This window comes from Branchiostoma lanceolatum, chromosome 14 (genome assembly GCF_035083965.1).
Source record: "Branchiostoma lanceolatum isolate klBraLanc5 chromosome 14, klBraLanc5.hap2, whole genome shotgun sequence".
Taxonomy (NCBI): domain Eukaryota; kingdom Metazoa; phylum Chordata; class Leptocardii; order Amphioxiformes; family Branchiostomatidae; genus Branchiostoma; species Branchiostoma lanceolatum.
This window is the reverse complement of record NC_089735.1, coordinates 13,028,875-13,046,577: the sequence shown is the minus strand read 5'-3', so window position 1 is coordinate 13,046,577 and position 17,703 is coordinate 13,028,875. Positions and strand designations below refer to the sequence as shown.

Sequence of the window (17,703 nt, the reverse complement as noted above, 5' to 3'; positions counted from 1 at the left end):
ACAGACTGAAATTGATGTCATGCCACCGGACATTTCATCATGGCCCTCAACTTTTCACCCCACAAAACTAAGTGTTGAATGTGTTTGGTAAAATCCTTAGGCTAGTAAGCTCTATTACAGTAAATTGGTGGTTTGGTTGGTTGGTGGGTCGGAAATTCCCCATTTTTCAAATGGCTGTTATTGCATGTATAAAAAGCTGCTAAGTGAGAAAGAAATGAAGTCTTAAAGTTTGTTAACAGTACACAGAAAATGCTGGAAAGGATGTGCAACATTACCCTGCCAATATTCTACATGTTTTAATTGTTGGATACATGTGCACATATGATTTTGTCCATAATTTCTGCAGTCAACTCATTAACTATACTGTACATTAGGATCATGGAATGATGCAAACTGCGGATCTCCCAACGGCTTTATCTGCAAGAGGCCGGCTGTTCCACTTACCGTGCCTCCCCCCACTGACCCATGGAAGGGTACCTGTCCCCCTGGCTGGATAGACTATGGAGGAAACAAGTGCTATTGGGTTGAGGTGTGTAGCTTGAGACTTATTGTTTGCAAGTCAATGTGAGTATAAAGGACAGTGAACTTTGAGAGTATTCATGTATACTTCAACGAAAACAAACAGCCTCCAGTTTAATTATAGATTTCAATTTAGGACTACCTCAAACTTAAACCCAAATCTTAAACCCAAATGGCTTAATATCTGGGGGTAAAAATGAAGTTTGAAATATGTAGTAGCCACTGATGACCCCTAGGGATTAACCCGATTCTGTAGAATTCTGGGAACTTGAGCCAGAATTCTGGGAACTTGAGTCAGAATCCAGAATTTATCTGAGAGAAAGAGAGAGATCATGGTTTATTCAATGTAAAGAATTACAAAAAAAACTTGCAGCACAGGTGCTGAATTGCGGCTTTTGTACACAATATGTCCTACATATGTCAGCAGGACTTTACAAAACATTACAAATTTAAGATTCATCATTATTATTCATTATATAACTACATGTAGATATTGATGGAGTCTAAGATTGCAAGAAATAAAAGTCTGTTGAAGTATTATCATTTGTTGGCATTCAACAGACAACACAATAGCATACGTTGTGTATGACACTTAAACTGTGTCAGATTGGTACTGTTTCTGAGTGTTCTATTGTGGACACTCAGTTCTATTGCCGACCTTCGTGATGGCAGCCAAGCACGATATCTGCCACTGCTTGTGAGATCGAGCAAACTTTAGGCACAGTTCGACACGTCTGGCATCTAGTCTAGAAAGGCCAGTGATGTCCAGAGCTAGAACCGTGTGTTAGCAGTCGTATTCGGGGCAAAGTATTACTCTAAGTGATCGTTTCTGCACTCGCTCTATCTTAAACTAAAACTGATTCTATCTTTTTCCTACCTGCAGAATAATAACAAGATGAACTGGACTGCAGCTCGGTCATTCTGTCAGAGCCAGGGCCAGTACGCTAACCTTGTTGCCATCAACGACGAGTTTGAACAAGGTCTGTTCTTGTCATGTGTTATGTGTTTCTTTTTTTCAAATTTCAGCTAATCTATGTGTAGAGACCAGATAAACTTCATATCAGGAAGTACATCTGTGTGAAGATTTTGTCCTGTTTTCGTAAAAGAAATACCTCCAGTAAAAGTTTCTGTAAGCTCTCATCATAGAACAGCCACAAAATCATAATATATTGGAAAGTAGACTGTAATGCTGCATATACATGTATTTGTATTGTAATTTTGTTTGTAAGCAGGCCCGTGCAAATTTGCATTTGTATGAAAAAAAATTTAAAAGATCTTGAAGAAAGGCTGCATATATGAAACATAACGTTCAGCGCTGTCTCCTCAAAAGGGTCATTCACCCTTAATTTATAGTTGGGGCATTGCAAGGAAAAGGCAAAATTTGATCAACTGTTGTCATTTTAAGCTTACGAAAAACATATCTTCATGATGAAGTTCAGATTTTCCGGACGGACAGTGCCCGGGATGGAGGAACGGGCCCTGGATACATCCCTAATTATGCTCAATATGACTTCTCATATTCTCTCTGCAGCTTTCTTGACTGCCCAGTTGTGGCCATACAGTGTGAGACAAGACAACCTGTGGATTGGAATGTCCGAGCAGGTCAATCAGCACATGTTCCTGTGGACCTCCGGACACCCTGTCACCTACACGAACTGGGTCAACGGAGAACCGAACGACTGGATGTCTAATGTACGTTCTGTGCAATCTTTTACTTACAGGCAACCTAAGCAATATTAGGGCGTTGAAAGTCATATTTTCAAAATCAATCTTTTAGTGATTTCTATCGTGATCAAAGTAAGTTTAAGTAACACTATCCAATTGCAAATCGACCATCATGGACCAAAAATGCGATGTCGTTGTGTGGTGTGACCTCATTGAAAATCTGAGCACTTGGAGGCCAGCAATCATTTCTAATCTTCCGAACATGCACGATTCTAACCGATAAGTCCCGAGCGCTTCCGAGAAATAATCACGTGGTCATGGCTCAATGTGCTCGGGCCGGAAGTTAACGAAAATTGTCGACGGAAAACGGTTACGGCTGGATTCTGGGCTGATTTTTGGGTGGTACCAATAAATACAATACTCCTTTTGTGGCTTCTTTCTGTGCTCTTTTTAAACGACCAAAGTATGAAATAGTAATGCAAATGTGCTAATACGGGGAAGTAAACGTCAATTTCAATTTCACCAAACAGAATTGCTTTCCCCAGAATATTTCAAGTTTTACCCCCTAAAATTGCTTAGGGCACCTTTAACCTCCAATTTGAAATTTTCACCTCACCATATTTATGCAATGCATTGCAAAAAATCCTCACTGTCGGTATCATGCATATATATATATATATATATATGTATATTGAAAGTTTTTAACTTGATCCAGCTTGTCTAAAAAACCTTCAATTTGGGCAAAATTTTAATCTAATGACATGTAAATTAAATCCTCCCACAATAAATGTTACATCTGTCGGCAAACAGTTTTGTGTAATAATTTTAAGAGAGTATAATGCATTTTTAATAGTAATTCTAAGTCTAATTTTTCAGAGAGTATAATGTTTAATGTTTTTATGTTGCATACAAGTACCTCTCACATCACGATAGACTGTCAATCAAGTAAATTTCCTTGTTGTCTTGTAGGTTGAGGAGTGTGTGGAAATGTACGTGCTAGAAGACAATGTAGGACAGTGGAATGACGAGGCGTGTGGCAAGGATCGGGGCTTCATCTGTCAGACCTACAAAGGTTTGTATTGTATAATCACGTTACTTGGTGGTCTATTATTCTACAAGACTGACAAAAACAAATGTTGCTTTAACTTGGGCAATGACGATGTGGGTCTACAAGAGGATGAGCTGCACTCTGCAATGTCAATGGTTTATTTGATCCAAGCTAAAACGTGCCCCACGGTGGCAGAAAATTGGCTGAATTGTTGCCGGGCATTGCAAAGTTATCTTATCAAAATACACAGTAATTTAACAGTTAAAATAGTAAATATACATTGAAATATTAGATATATAAAATCAGACATCTCCACATTAACATCTTCAACATCAAACATAATGTCTTGAAGTTACTGGTTTCGCTAAAATGGTAGTAACGCAAAAACGATGGCAACGTAGGCATTGTGATTACGAGTTTAGCAACAGCGCCATATAGGGGATAGCACTTGATCGGTATCGTTCAGTTCTGCAGTACACAGTATCAAGTTTATGACATGAACGGGTTGACCTGCCGCTGATATCAACCCTTAAGCTTGAGGGGGGCAGTAGGTGGCTATACAGCTTCGATTGCTCGAGTGATTTGGCGAGGGTCATGCTATGCTTGACAGGGACTTGTGGAGACAATGGTGTCACCTCACAGTGGATGAACTGAACTGAACTTGACAATGCCTTGAATCTGAGAAAAAACGAGTGTTTTGTTCTAACCAATCTCCACAGCTGAGACCACATGTCCAACCGGATGGATAGCTTATCAGCAGTCCTGTTACCAAGTCTTCGAGGACTTCAAAGACTGGAATTCAGCTAGAACAGCCTGTGGCGCCTACATGGCAGACCTTACTAGTATCACTACAACAGCTGAACAGGTGGGTAAAAAGCCTTACCCTTACCTTAGATCCTGTCGTGTTTTCAGGCTGTATATACTTGGGGCGCACCCGGGGTAGTCACCATCTTAAATTTCAAACACTCAACGACCTGACAGACACATACAAAAATTCGTTCTTCCCCGGCACCATCCCCCTGCCTGGCATGGTTGTATCGGCTCCCACCTTTGAGTCATACCGTGCCAGGCTGGAGGCCTGCCGGCCTTAGCCTGGGACCTCCCCCCCCTCTACTTTGCCCCTCGCGGGGTTATCTGGGGGTACCCATGATGGTGATGATGATACTTGTCAAGAAATTGGACATAGAAGAGCAAGGCACATTTTAGAATCTTGCGAAAAGGAGGTTCATCGGTTTGGATCCTTTCTTTAACCCCCTCCCTGCTGGCTAACCCCGAAGCCAATAGAAAATTGGTAGCCAAATGGCTACGTAAGTGTGTTAAAGGTTAATTAGGTGGTTATACAACCTCCATTCTCTAGGTGTTAATTATAGAACTGTTCAAGGCTTTCTCAAATTCATACATCTTACAGACACGGGTCATAGGCTGCTATGCTCAATTGAGACAAGGGTGTGACAATCTGTGTAGATAAGAACGTAACTACCTTACCCTGGCTCACTGAAAAACTTCAGATGGCTTTTTCCAAATCTATCATCTCATTATTCATATGGAATGGGCTATTAGCTGCCACACTACAGGAAGTTACATTGTTCTCTTCTTTAAAGCACACTGTCTCAGACAGAAATATCCAGGCTGGCATTTCCAAATGTAGCATCTTACAGATGCGGGTCATTAACTGCCATGGTGCGATTGAGCGTGGCAGCTGATGACCTGTGTGTCTGTAAGATGCTGGATTTGGAAAAAGCCTTCAAGAGTCAGAGTGATTTCAGGCAGAGACAGATTCTCAATTAGAGATCGGCAAACTCCTGTCAATTGACCGTGGCAGTTGCTGATCTGTGTCTGTAATACTGTAAATGCAGAAATGTTTTCGGTGGTTTTATATTCGAGGTTGGTGAACTTTCAGCGCAAACTTAAAACTAGCGCAAAACTTTTTCCCTACCTATGACTTTATATATAGCGCTACTATGGTTTCAAACGCGAACTTAAAAACAACGCAAACACTCCATTTTCTCACTACCGCGAAATAAGCAACCTTAAATGCATTTACATTATGTAAGATGTAGAGTTAAGAGAAACTATCAATGATATTAGTAACAGATAAAAGGACTTGTGGAATTTTTAAATTATAGCAAAGCATAGATTTGGTGACCTCCAACTTTTAGCCCAAGCATCACTAACAGGTTGAGGATACCTCGTCATGAAATGAATGGAACTGTCATACATGTAATATAAGGACAATTTGAAGGGACAGTTTTGAGCGTGGAAATGTGTCATGTGTAGAATAATGTAGATTGAACCGAATCACCCCTCCTTCTCCTCCTCAGCAATTCATGACTCAGCTGATACCTAACAATGGAGGCCAGTATTGGATCGGACTGCACGATATCCCATCAGAGACTAACTTCGTGTGGGTGGACGGCACATCCTACAGCCTAGCTCTCAGGTGATAAAAAAGCAGAAATCATATTCTTATATACATTAGATGTTTTTATCAGTAGTAGTAGTAAAACAGCGAGCAGATTAATATTGGAATGAGCAGAGCACTTTGGACTAATGCTTCTGACTGTTTACAGCTTAAAGGTACATATTCCAATATTTTGTGAAACACTTCTCTGATACACAACGGATCATAATGACCCCAAACAGATGAGACAATCTTGATGTCTTTTAAAAGGTCTCAATATTTTTCCAAGATGGTTTCAAAGCATCTCAAGATTTTTTTACAACATCTTGTATCTTGATATTTTTTCAAAGCATCTTGACATGCGATAAAAAAATCTTGAGATGCTTTGAAATGTGCTTTGAAACAGCCTGGAGAAATCTTGAGACCTTTTCAAAGATCTCAAGATTGTCTCATAAAATCTCAAGATTGTCTCATAAAATCTCAAGATTCATCACAAAATCTTGAGATTTTCAGAATAAATCTTGAGTTTTTTTTCATTTTCAACGAAACGTGAAGCCTCCCGCTAGGGTCATTATGATCCGTTGTGTATCAGAGAAGTGTTTCACAAAATATTGGATATGTATGCTGTAAACGGTCAGAAGCATTAGTCCAAAGTGCTCAGCTCATTCCAATAATAATCTGCTCGCTGTTAACTGTAATGTTGTAATCTGCAATTCGATTACAAAAAGATTAGCAAAGTGTTGTTACTGAAAGAAGTGGGAAATTGATTGGAACTAATGTTATGAATTTTTCACCATCCTTTTATGTCCTCAGTGTAATGAGGTACAATGTTGTAGAACCGTCCTTTGCAAACTCATGCCCGAGGGCTAACTGTAAGCTTAGGGTACGCAAAGATACAGTAACATAAAAAGTGCCCACATTGCAATCCAGCCAAAACAGCTTGGGGAACTAGTCCATTTGTTTACTATGGGGCAGGTGAAATATAACTTTGGGATACTTCAGTGAAAGGAGAGGAAAGGAAATTTTTAAGAAAAGGAGCATAATTTGATGCCTGACAAATATATAATATTTCAACACGATGCATGAGTGTTTTGATTTGATTATGGTTAGACTTTAAACAGAAACAAGAAGTCAGATTGTTACTGAAACAGATATTTTTATCCCTTAGTATGTGGAATCCTGGTGAGCCTAACAATGCTCATGCTACCGGAGAAGACTGTGCGGAAATGTTTGTGCAGGACAACGTGGGCAAATGGAACGATCTGGACTGTGCAACCGCCAAGAAATATGTCTGCGAACGATCTCCTGGTGGGTAGTCAGTAGTAGTCTGTTCATTTCCATTGATGCTCAAAACGCACATATTGTATTAGACCATAGACCAGGCCACTAACAACTTGATGATAACAATATATGAGAGATTAAGATTATGTGTCTGAATCAATTAAAATTGTACATTTCTTTTATTAGTTGCTCCTAAAGTGGTAACATGACGTTGACGTGGCGTAACGGTTAGAGGACTTAGAGCGTTGAACTCGGAATCAATAGGTCCCGAGTTCGATACTCACCATGCCCCGACGTTGTGCCCTTGGGAAAGACACTTTACACTACCTTCCCGGACGGTGGAGTGACGCCCACCGAGCCTATTCGGCTAATCTGTCAAACTGTGTGCCAAAAAACACACTGCGGATTTGGTTGCCGATGCGCCATCATCTAGCACATTTGCCACTTAGAACCGTTAATTTTTTCTAATTTTTTTTTCTAAAGTGGTCAAACACATACAGATGTTGTTTACTGGGACGCAAGTAGGGAAACATTCAGCAAATGGCAGCAATTATTTCCTATGAATCCCCTTCATTGGTTAGTGAGATGAAAATATTTATCAGACTACATGTATGTGTCTGAATAAATCTAACTTACCATTTTTAAGTAATATGTCTTTACATACTTTCCTCTCTAAAATTGCAGTTAACAATAATAATAATTATCATAATATATGATGTCAATGTCTGTTCCCAATAGAAACCATAGCGACCCAGTCTCCAGTCAACCCGTGCGCGATCCCCGGCTTCATGCCTTGGCGTAACAGCTGTTACCAACTGATGAGGACGCCCCTGGAAGGCTGGTCTCAGGCCCGCGAGGGGTGCCGCTCCATGCGTTCCCGCTTAGCCAGTGTGGTCGACGTCTACGAGGAGAACTTCCTCAAGGCGGCTGTCAAGGGGAAGGCTTGGATCGGCCTCTCCGACATGGATGTAAGATATTTGCTTCTGTATGAGAAAAATTGCATAAATTACTTAGCATGAAAGTTCATCTGTGTCGGTAGAATTCATTATCAACTTAGATTAAACATATCACCCAACACTGTAAAGAAATTGGGACTTACCAAAATTTTCGGTTGACGGACCCGTCTACTTCTGGAACGTGACGTAAGAGACACGTGACCGACTCAGAATGGCATGAAATTCCATGTCAGTAGTCCTTAAAATACATGTAAGAAATGGATTGAAACTTAGACTGAAACTTTTCTAGAAGATTTTGCTGTTGAATTTATGCTCTGTAGTTTCACCAGGTAGGACTAACAAGGAATCCGTTTTGATAAAGGGCTGTCTTAAAAGCACTAATGTCACTCGGTCAACAAGCTTTGGCCATATTTGTTAATCTCCAAAAGGTTACCAAATCAAAAAATCGCCAGAGACTCGGGCATAATTTTTCCCTTGAAAATTTACCCTATCACATTGAACAGAGCTCGAAGACCTGTGAACATCGGCTGATCTCTGAAAATTGGACAGTGATGGAGAGGTGTCATTAAGAGCTCACAGACTCGACTGTCAATCAATTTTCCTGATGTGTGAAAGGGGCATAATGTTCTTTCTAAAAGCATGATTCTTTTCCCAGAGCCCTGGAGTATACCGTTGGGATGATAGTTGGCCGGTGCTCTACACAAGGTGGGGTGAGAATGAGCCGAGTAGGGAAGCTAATGAAGGTTGCGTGGCAATGGAGTTTGACGGAAGATGGGACGACATCCAATGTGCAACCAAGCTGCCGTACCTCTGCAAGACCACATCAGGTAATACTGTACTTTTTATCTCTCTAGTATGACTGTTTTGCAATAATTGTCGAAAATAAGTGTATATTGTAGTAAATCTTGAGATTTTATGAGACAATCTTGAGATCTTTGAAAAGGTCTCAAGATTTCTCTAGGATGTTTCAAAGCATCTCAAGATTTTTTCATTCATCAAGATGTCTCAAGATGCAAGATGTTGTGAAAAAAACTCTTGAGATGCTTTGAAACCATCTTGCCAATGGAAAAATCTTGAGACCTTTTAAAATATCTCAAGATTGTCTCATAAAATCTCAAGATTGTCTAATAAAATCTCAAGATCTAGCACAAAATCTTGAGATTTTCAGAATAAATCCAAAGTGCTCTGCTAATCCCAATATCAATCTGCTCGCTGTGAGTTCTATGTATATGTAACAGTTATTATTTCCAAGTTTTTTATACCAGAGCTTTCACATAAAAGTTCTGATTTCTTGGTTGTTAAGACAATCTGTGAAGAACACTGCTTGAGTCGAGTTGAGATACATGTGCATGTGTAACAGCAGCAATTGAATGAAAAATTCTAGAACTTGTCAAGAATTATGTTCAATGGAATATCAGAATATTTGAGTATGAAGTAGAACTGTCAATGATGGCAGTGACACTACTTTGTACAAATTGTCGATACTTGCTATAACGATTGTGTTTTATTAAAATTGCTGTGAAATCTTCTTGCAGTGCACTGGAAAAAAAACTTAGATTGCTACTGATAGCAAATAATAGCTGATAGCAAATAAAGATGATACAAAATGTTTTGCCCTATAGACACACAGAATATGTCACCCAACCAATATACAGACACCAAAGGATGATTTAAATTCAATGCGTAATATTTACTTCAACAGACATGGCACCACCAACTCCTTACCCTATTCCTGGCCACTGCCCAGACACGTCATGGTTCTCCATAGGGAACAGCTGTTTCTACATGGAGCAGGGCGAGGACCCTGCAAAACAGGTGTGCACAGAAGGATAGGCCAGATAGCATTGAATACTCCCTAGTGTGTAAATCATTCAAATACATGGTATTGTTTAAGTTAAAACTTGAATATTTTTGTGTCTGGTAATTTACTGCCTAAGAACTTAAATTACAAGCAAAGACACCTAATGAAACCAACATCTCTTGACAACACTTCATCTCTAACACAGTTAAACCCTTACATTTAATTTAGTGTTACCACATTTTGGTGGTCCCTTAGGCCATACCAATTTGATTTCTTGGTTAACGGAATTTTTGACAAAATGCTAGATTGGAAAATAAACATGAAAACAGAATCTCAGAGCAAAGTTTTTTTACTTTGGTGCACACAGTTTCGGGGAGTGAACATGGTCAGGTGCAAGTTTTCACCCCAGCCTTCTCTTTTAATGATGTCCGCGTGCTAAAATTGAAAAAACATCCGTTACCCAAGAAATTAGATTGGTGTGGCCTTAGGTTATTCTTTCTGTTGACACAAGCATCATGTCTATAATGACCACCTGTCCACATAGACCAGATTTTATGTCCTGAGTGGTCTTCTTGAACTGGTTTGACTGCAATTTTGTCAAATTGTTTCATCACGCACACACATTTTGTACCTACGAATATGTACCACTAACAATGTTTTCTATTCTGGCCAGGTCACCTGGTACGAGGCTGTATTTGAGTGCCAGAACAGGGGAGGAGAGTTGGCAAGTATTCATGCTGAGACAGAGATTCGCGGGTTTGTACATCGTGGGCTGAGGTACAACGTCTGGATCGGGATGTACAGAGACAGATATCGTAAGCTACACTCATCTCTTGATCTGTAATTCTATATGATAGTCCAGGAAATGAATGAAAAATATACCGGTAGTAACAATTGCTTAGTCAGCGATGAAAGCATGAAACTTGGAGGGCTGAAGCCTAAGAATATTTTCAGGGGTGGAGCCAAATTTAATATGCAATGTTTCTTTGCTTGTATGGGGATTTCAGGCTACTTTCAGCTGAAGACGTATATATCAGGACTATAAGAATGAGGAATTTTCCTATGAACTTAATCAACGCTATATGCATAGTATTAAAATGGCACTATGCTTAATTTTTTACAAGTCAAGAACAAATTTTAAATGGAACACACATGAAAAGAATCGATTCCGGAATAAAACATTAAAATTTTCTGTCTTTCGTTTTAGTATCCAGACATTCATTGTATTAAAATTGGATCATTTTTTTGTCATCATTGTAGAGTCATTTGTCTGGAACGATGGATCGGCCATCGGCTACGCCAACTGGGCAAAGGACGAGCCCAACAACAACAACAACAACGGCGGCGACCCGACAGACACAGTACAGGAGAACTGTGTGGAGATGTACAGGGATGGCAAATGGAACGACAAGGAGTGCTTCGCACAGAGAGGATACGTCTGCAAGACCCCAATAAGTAAGGAGCACATTCAAGTTGACTTACCTTAATAACACATTTAAGCGTAATTGCACGAGAAAACAAAGCAAGACCATTAACTTTTAAAGGCATCCAGACCATTTTACAAAGCTAGAAACTAATAAAAAAACTCAAATTTCTAGTTATTCCTACACAGAGTAAGTTTCAATAGCACTATACCATTACATATCGACATTAAAGGAGCAAAGATACGATGTCGTTGTGTGGTGAGTACTGATAGAAAATCCAAGCCCAAGTAGACTGATCCTGACTGTCCAGCACAATTAGCGGTTCGACCAATGAGAGAGTGACTGCATGTTCGTCAAATATTTCCATTTTTATGTTTTAATTTTGCATGTCTACATTTTGACAGAGGTGGTCAGGGCTATGGTATCGGTCTATTTACACTAGGCGCGTGAAACAAAAAGATCACCATGTAGCTTATTTTTGTGCCGCTTTTGAGCACTTTTGATAACAAATCCGCACGCAAATGTGGTTAACAGTGGCATTAAATGTTAATTTCATAAAGATTGTAGCAACTAGAATATTTCCAGTTTTCAAACCTCATAAAATGCTCTGGGTGCCTTTAACCATAATTTTTTCAGAGAGCTTGACAAATTGTATCCTACACTGTCATAATTATTCATCAACATGTATCCATCTTGATATTAGCTTTTAGCCTTCAGGCATGAATTTATGATAAACTTATCAATCTATTATATTACAGTCCCAACTTTGATCACATGTCCTGACGGATGGCTGGCCTATCACCAGTCCTGTTATCTCGTCGTTGAGGACCCGAAAGACTGGAGGTCAGCGAGAACAGCCTGTGGCGCCTACATGGCAGACCTTACCAGTATCACCACTAGAGCTGAACAGGTGGGTGAAAAGCTTTACCCTTACCTCAGGGCTTAGCGTACCTTACGGCGCATTAGACACCTTGTATTTTAGGAACACTTTAAATGAGTAGTGCATTCCACAACACCATGGTAAAGTTATGGCCTACATGGCAGACCTTACCAGTATCACAACTAGAGCTGAACAGGTGGGTGAAAAGCCTTACCCTTACTTTAGATCTTGCTGTGTTTTACGGCGCATCAGGCCCCTTGTATTTTGGAAACACTTCGAATGAATAATGCATTCAACAACACCATGGTAAAGTTTAACCGAGAATGTCCCACACAATGTGCAATGTCCCACACAATGTGCAATTATCATGGCTGTACCTCTTTGACACTCCAATCCCCTGGAAACAAGTCTTTGCCTCCATATTACGATGTACCATTGACCCAACTTCTAGATCGTTTCAATATAAACTTATTCATAAAATTCTGCCTACCAATAGGCTTTTGTATATTTTGAAGTGTGCACGTGTAGATAGCCCCTTATGCTCCCTTTGCCATTTTGAAGAAGAAACATACACTCATGTCTTCTGGCATTACATCTGTGTAGTCTCCTTTTGGAACGAAGTAAAAATTTGGTATAACAATAAAACGGGACTAAATTTACATTTAAAGCCCTTCAATGTTATATTCAGAAATTTAGCCTCCGAAAATTGTCTTGATAATTCTATTGCCCAAAAGACATATATTTCAAAGCGGAGATAAATCATTTAAATTTTCAGACATTCCTAATGATGTCTTTAGACAATGATTTGCTGGATGGTGCTTTATGTACAGTTATATAAATTTGACCAATAATAAAAAAAGGTTTAACTGACTTCCTCAGCATACCCTGTATCACAATTGTACATATATTACGTTTGGCTTCTAATGTTCCAAATTATAGCACAGGATGTTTTGTGTAAATGTCCAACAAACCTACACCTGGGTCAGACATCGCTTTAAGTTGGGGATATCTCATAGCGGAAGTAATGGAAAGTTGGTAAATTAATGGCAAGTTGAAGATAGCCTGGGTACCATCCTTCGTAGTAACCGCTGGCTCAATCTTTTCGCTTCCACAGAGTTGGCAAGCAAAAAGATTCAGCCATACTACGGAGGATGGTACCCAGGCTATGTTAAAGAGACAATTTGCTGTCCAGATCTAGACAAATGTGTTCAAATACTTGTGTTCAAACAAATGTATTTCCCTCCTTTTTCTCAGCTATTCATGTCCCAGCTGCTACCCAACAATGGAGGCCAGTATTGGATCGGACTGCACGATATCCCCGGAGAGATGAACTTTGAGTGGGTGGACAACACACCCTTCGACTCAACAGTCACGTAAGGCAGCTGAACTCACGATCCTACTTTAGAATCAGATGTTATCATTATATTGTTCACTGTCTGTCCGTTCTTTTCCTGTTAAATGTATTTGCCTACGGACAAGAACTTGCAATAAACTTTCAATTATAGTAATATTTTTGTGTGCAATGGATGACATTAAGCAGCCAAGTGCAACTGAAATAAGTAAGAGCTTGATAATTAGGCTTAAGTCAATATTATGGATTTTCAACATCTTTTTATGTCGACAGCGTTGTAGGCTATTGATACCACAGTTTGCTCCAGTTGCTTACTCCAAGACAGTTGAAAATATGTAGAATTTTTTTCATTTTCTTTTAATTTTTTCATCGCATTTCACAAAATGAACAAAACAAGAGAAAAACAAAGTACAGGAATATAACCATAAGCCACGGATCCAAAACAATAAGTAAAGGTGGAAACAGAAATGAGCTACTGTGTAGATATAAGTAATATCCATAAAATAGTAATAACAGTATCATTGGCAAATAAATCTAACAAAATCAATATCAACCAAAGATTACAGAACATTGAAATCAAACAGAATTTATGTGGACAAATGAATATGAAAAGTCCATTATCAACAAAACGTTCAGAACATGAATAACAAAAAGAACCAATAGTGACTGATAAGTGGCAAATGAATATGGCAAAAAAACAATATCAACCAAGGATGACAGTTATTACATTTAATCAAATTCTAGACAATGTAAAACAAATCGTTAGCATAGTGTCAAATTATGTAGAATTAACTGGGACACATTTGGAAAGTCGAGAAAAGGGATAAGTTCATTTTGATGCCTGCCAAATATGAATTAGACTCATTTGAGTTGAAAGTTGGTTACTTAATTTGGGATAATAAAGAGCAAGAAGAAAAACAAAATTGTCTTCACGTTGTATAGAATGATAATTTTGTACATTTCCACAGTATGTGGAATCCTGGTGAGCCCAACAACGCTCATGCTACCGGAGAAGACTGTGTGGAGATGTTTGTGCGGGGCAAGGTGGGCAAATGGAACGACCTGGACTGTGCAACCGCCAAACCGTACGTCTGTGAACAATCTCCAGGTGGGTGGAGTTTCTTGGACGTGTACTTTTATTTTTTCCATTGATTCTTAGATGTACATAACAAATTATATTTAACACCTAAGACCATGCCACCGCAAATTGGTGATAACAATTACAGAGATGCATTGCCTAATGATGAGAAATTAAGTGTCTGAAAGAATTTAATGGAAAGTCGGCAAATGAATGGCAAGTTGAAGATTGATGATGATACAGTGACATCAAATGCAAAGTGTCACAGATTAAGGCCACACCACTTTAATTTTCTTGGTTAACAGAATCTTTAAAAAATGCTAGATTGGAAAATTAACAAGAAAACAAAATGTCAGAGGAAAGTTTGTACTTTGGTGCACACAATTTCAGGGAGTGAACAGGGCCAGGTGCAAGTTTTCACCCCAGCCCTCTGTTTTCATGATTTTTTTTGGCTAAATCAAAAAGAAAATCTGATAACCAAGAAATTAAATTGGTGTGGCCTAAGCTCCCTTTGAATAGTTCCACATATCTATCACACATACAAAGTATGAGCCACTTTGGCTGACCCTGTCTTCCGACCTCTGCCTGGTTAATTTTCTCATGCAACAACTCTTAAATCAACTGTATTGATTATCACAGGGAGCTCAGGCTTCCCAGTATCAGGTTCAACCACAACTACCCCAAGAACCCCCAACACGCAGAGCACACGGACCCCCCCGACACGTACACCGACCCCAGTCAGGCCAGTCACCGGGACCCAGCGCCCTCCTGTAGTCTTCACCGGCGATGGCAATATTTCACCTCAGAAGCAAAGCGGTAAGGAGACTTTTTATTCACCATAGAGACAACATACGATGGATAATCATACTCTAACGAGTTGAAGCGTCTACAAAGTTTCTCCAGTATTCTCGGTTACATATCATTTTTGTCAGGTCTTTTCCATTTAGACCAGTTTCTAATTCGATAATGCTCTTTACTGTGGAGTATGGATAGCCTCTTCTCCTTTTGGCTTCTGGGGTCCAAAAGAGTACTTTAACAGCTGGTTAGTCAAGGGGAACTACGTGACCACCGAGGCTTAACCTGCGACGCTTAACTTCTAAAGAGATACATGTAGTAGGAAGTGCCCCATACAGCTGTTTGTTGTGTGTAAAAAGTGATGATGATACAGTGACATCAAATGCAAAGTGTCACAACTGTTACCTATCATTTTAGAGAACCTTTGTCATTAAATAACCGAAGAGTTTCTTTAAGCAGTGTAATTGTTATTGGTGATCTAAAGATCTTTTGGCAAAAATTCTATATCTGTATGGCCGATATAAAGGCCCTTCCGCAGTTATAACTCTCACTGGTAATTGAAGGGATTACTATTTCTTGTTCTTTGTAGTTTGTACGTCCACTTATTGTACAATGGGTAAACAAGTCAAATTTCTTATTTCCACGCCTTTTCTTTCATACAGGTGGAGGCCTGGACACAGGTTCCACTGTTGCTATCCTGCTGGCCGTGGTCGTTGTCCTTGCCCTGGGGATAGCCATTGGTTGGTTCGTCGTGCGGCGGAGGGCAGGCTCCCCTCCCCTACTTAAGAGCATGGACAGTGGCGGTTCGGTCGGATTCGATAATGCTCTCTATAGCTCTGGCACGGATGTAGTTACGATGGCAAACATGGGTGGAGACACCTCTGCGTAGAACGCCGCTCTTCCAACTTCCGCGATCAAAACAACTTTTTGAAAAATCAGTAATCTTACAGCCGATGGCGTTTTGTACATTTATAATGATTATAGCCATTTATGGGCCTGTCCTCAGGCCACATCAATTCAATTTCATGGTTAATGGAATTTAGAAAAAAATGCTAGATTAGAAAACAACAGGATCGCAGATGAAAATTTTTACTTTGGTGCACACAGTTTCAGGGAGTGAACAGGGTCAGGTGCAAGTTTTCACCCCAGCTTTCTATTTTAATGATGTCCTTGTGCTAAGATTTGTAAAAGAAATATGTTAACCAGGAAATTAAAAAGGTGTGGCCTCAAGGATAATGCTGAATAGTTCTAAAAATTGTAATTTTGCTAATTGAAATGGTTCCTGAGCACGATTTAAGATACATTAAAGATCCGTCAAATTTTACTGGAACTTTTACTGATCAAATACATAAAACTTAAATCTGTAGTTTAGTGTAACACCTAAGATTGTCATATCTTTAAACCAGCGTTTACATTATACTATTATAGATAAGGTCAATTCAAGCACGCAGGAAGGGAATTAAGAGTCTATAAAACTGTACAAACCGATTTTGATTGTATGATTGTGCATAAATTTGTTGCAATCTTATGCTGCTTTAAATTTACCCTGTTCGTTTGTTTTACCTGCTTTTAGAACTCCTTAGTATACATGGAATCACTTAACTGAATTCAATAAGTTCTATCTCTATGGTCCTTGTGTCGAGAAAACGGGGTTATTGTAAAACAGCTGTTACAGCGTAATGCATAAGATGCCATTTAGACGAACTGTCAGTAAGATATAAAGATGAATTTTGCTTGCAATTAGGCATAATACAGAGCTGCCTCTGTCATCATAGATAAACAAATTAGCATAGAAGGGAATTGTTAAAAGCTAATAGGACCTTTTCTTGATGCTGTTGTAATATTTATGGCATCAGCATGTTCTACCGCAACTCTAAGGCTCAAGTTAAATTGAATGTACCCTTTATTATTCAAAATGATTGAAATGTTATATATAATTCGAATGTCAAACACACACGTTCTTTTAAAAAAAATGAAGGGATTTATTACAAATGTCCTCCAATGCCGTTTTTGTTGTTGTCAACATTTTTTAATGCTAACAGTTTGTACGATTTCGTACATACCTGTCATAATGACATGACAATAATCTATGCACTTTCAGAAAACATGAGATCTTATTGAAGTAGAACATTGCTGTTTTTCCATCTGCATGTGACATGCAGTCTGTGGATTTAGATCTGTATGGTGTCAGATTGGGCATTTTCTGATATAATACAATGTGCTCAAAATCTTTGTGCAATATTGTGCATAACTCTACTATCTTTCCATGCCTTAAAACATGATTTTCTTGCATGCATATTCCTTTATTTTTGTCTGGTATCGATGTTGAATCATGATGCGCCAAAAATAGTTACTCAAGCAACTGGATAAAATTTCGAAACAGTCAGACGTTTCAGACAGCATCCGCTACCATCTGAAATTGTCTTCACTTCATTAACATATCCATTCAGAGTTTTGGTATAAAAACTAGTTCTACCAGATCTTTCTTTAGTCACTGACGAAAG

At 39.1% G+C, this 17,703-nt stretch overlaps 1 protein-coding gene across 1 annotated transcript in view; it reads left to right on the top strand.

Moving 5' to 3' along the window:
- LOC136448394 (macrophage mannose receptor 1-like) overlaps positions 1–17,191 on the top strand; it is a 37,055-nt gene extending 19,864 nt beyond the window's left edge. Inside the window, exons 24-40 of the mRNA XM_066447840.1 lie at positions 375–529; positions 1,403–1,499; positions 2,051–2,211; positions 3,154–3,256; positions 3,952–4,097; positions 5,554–5,672; positions 6,802–6,941; positions 7,653–7,882; positions 8,526–8,697; positions 9,573–9,685; positions 10,345–10,486; positions 10,932–11,126; positions 11,854–12,005; positions 13,230–13,348; positions 14,295–14,434; positions 15,044–15,220; positions 15,862–17,191. Of these exons, the coding sequence (XP_066303937.1) occupies positions 375–529; positions 1,403–1,499; positions 2,051–2,211; positions 3,154–3,256; positions 3,952–4,097; positions 5,554–5,672; positions 6,802–6,941; positions 7,653–7,882; positions 8,526–8,697; positions 9,573–9,685; positions 10,345–10,486; positions 10,932–11,126; positions 11,854–12,005; positions 13,230–13,348; positions 14,295–14,434; positions 15,044–15,220; positions 15,862–16,088 (2,588 nt within the window). The 3' untranslated portion in view covers positions 16,089–17,191. The remainder of the gene's footprint in view (positions 1–374; positions 530–1,402; positions 1,500–2,050; positions 2,212–3,153; positions 3,257–3,951; positions 4,098–5,553; positions 5,673–6,801; positions 6,942–7,652; positions 7,883–8,525; positions 8,698–9,572; positions 9,686–10,344; positions 10,487–10,931; positions 11,127–11,853; positions 12,006–13,229; positions 13,349–14,294; positions 14,435–15,043; positions 15,221–15,861) is intronic.
- The last annotated feature ends 512 nt before the right edge of the window (positions 17,192–17,703 follow it).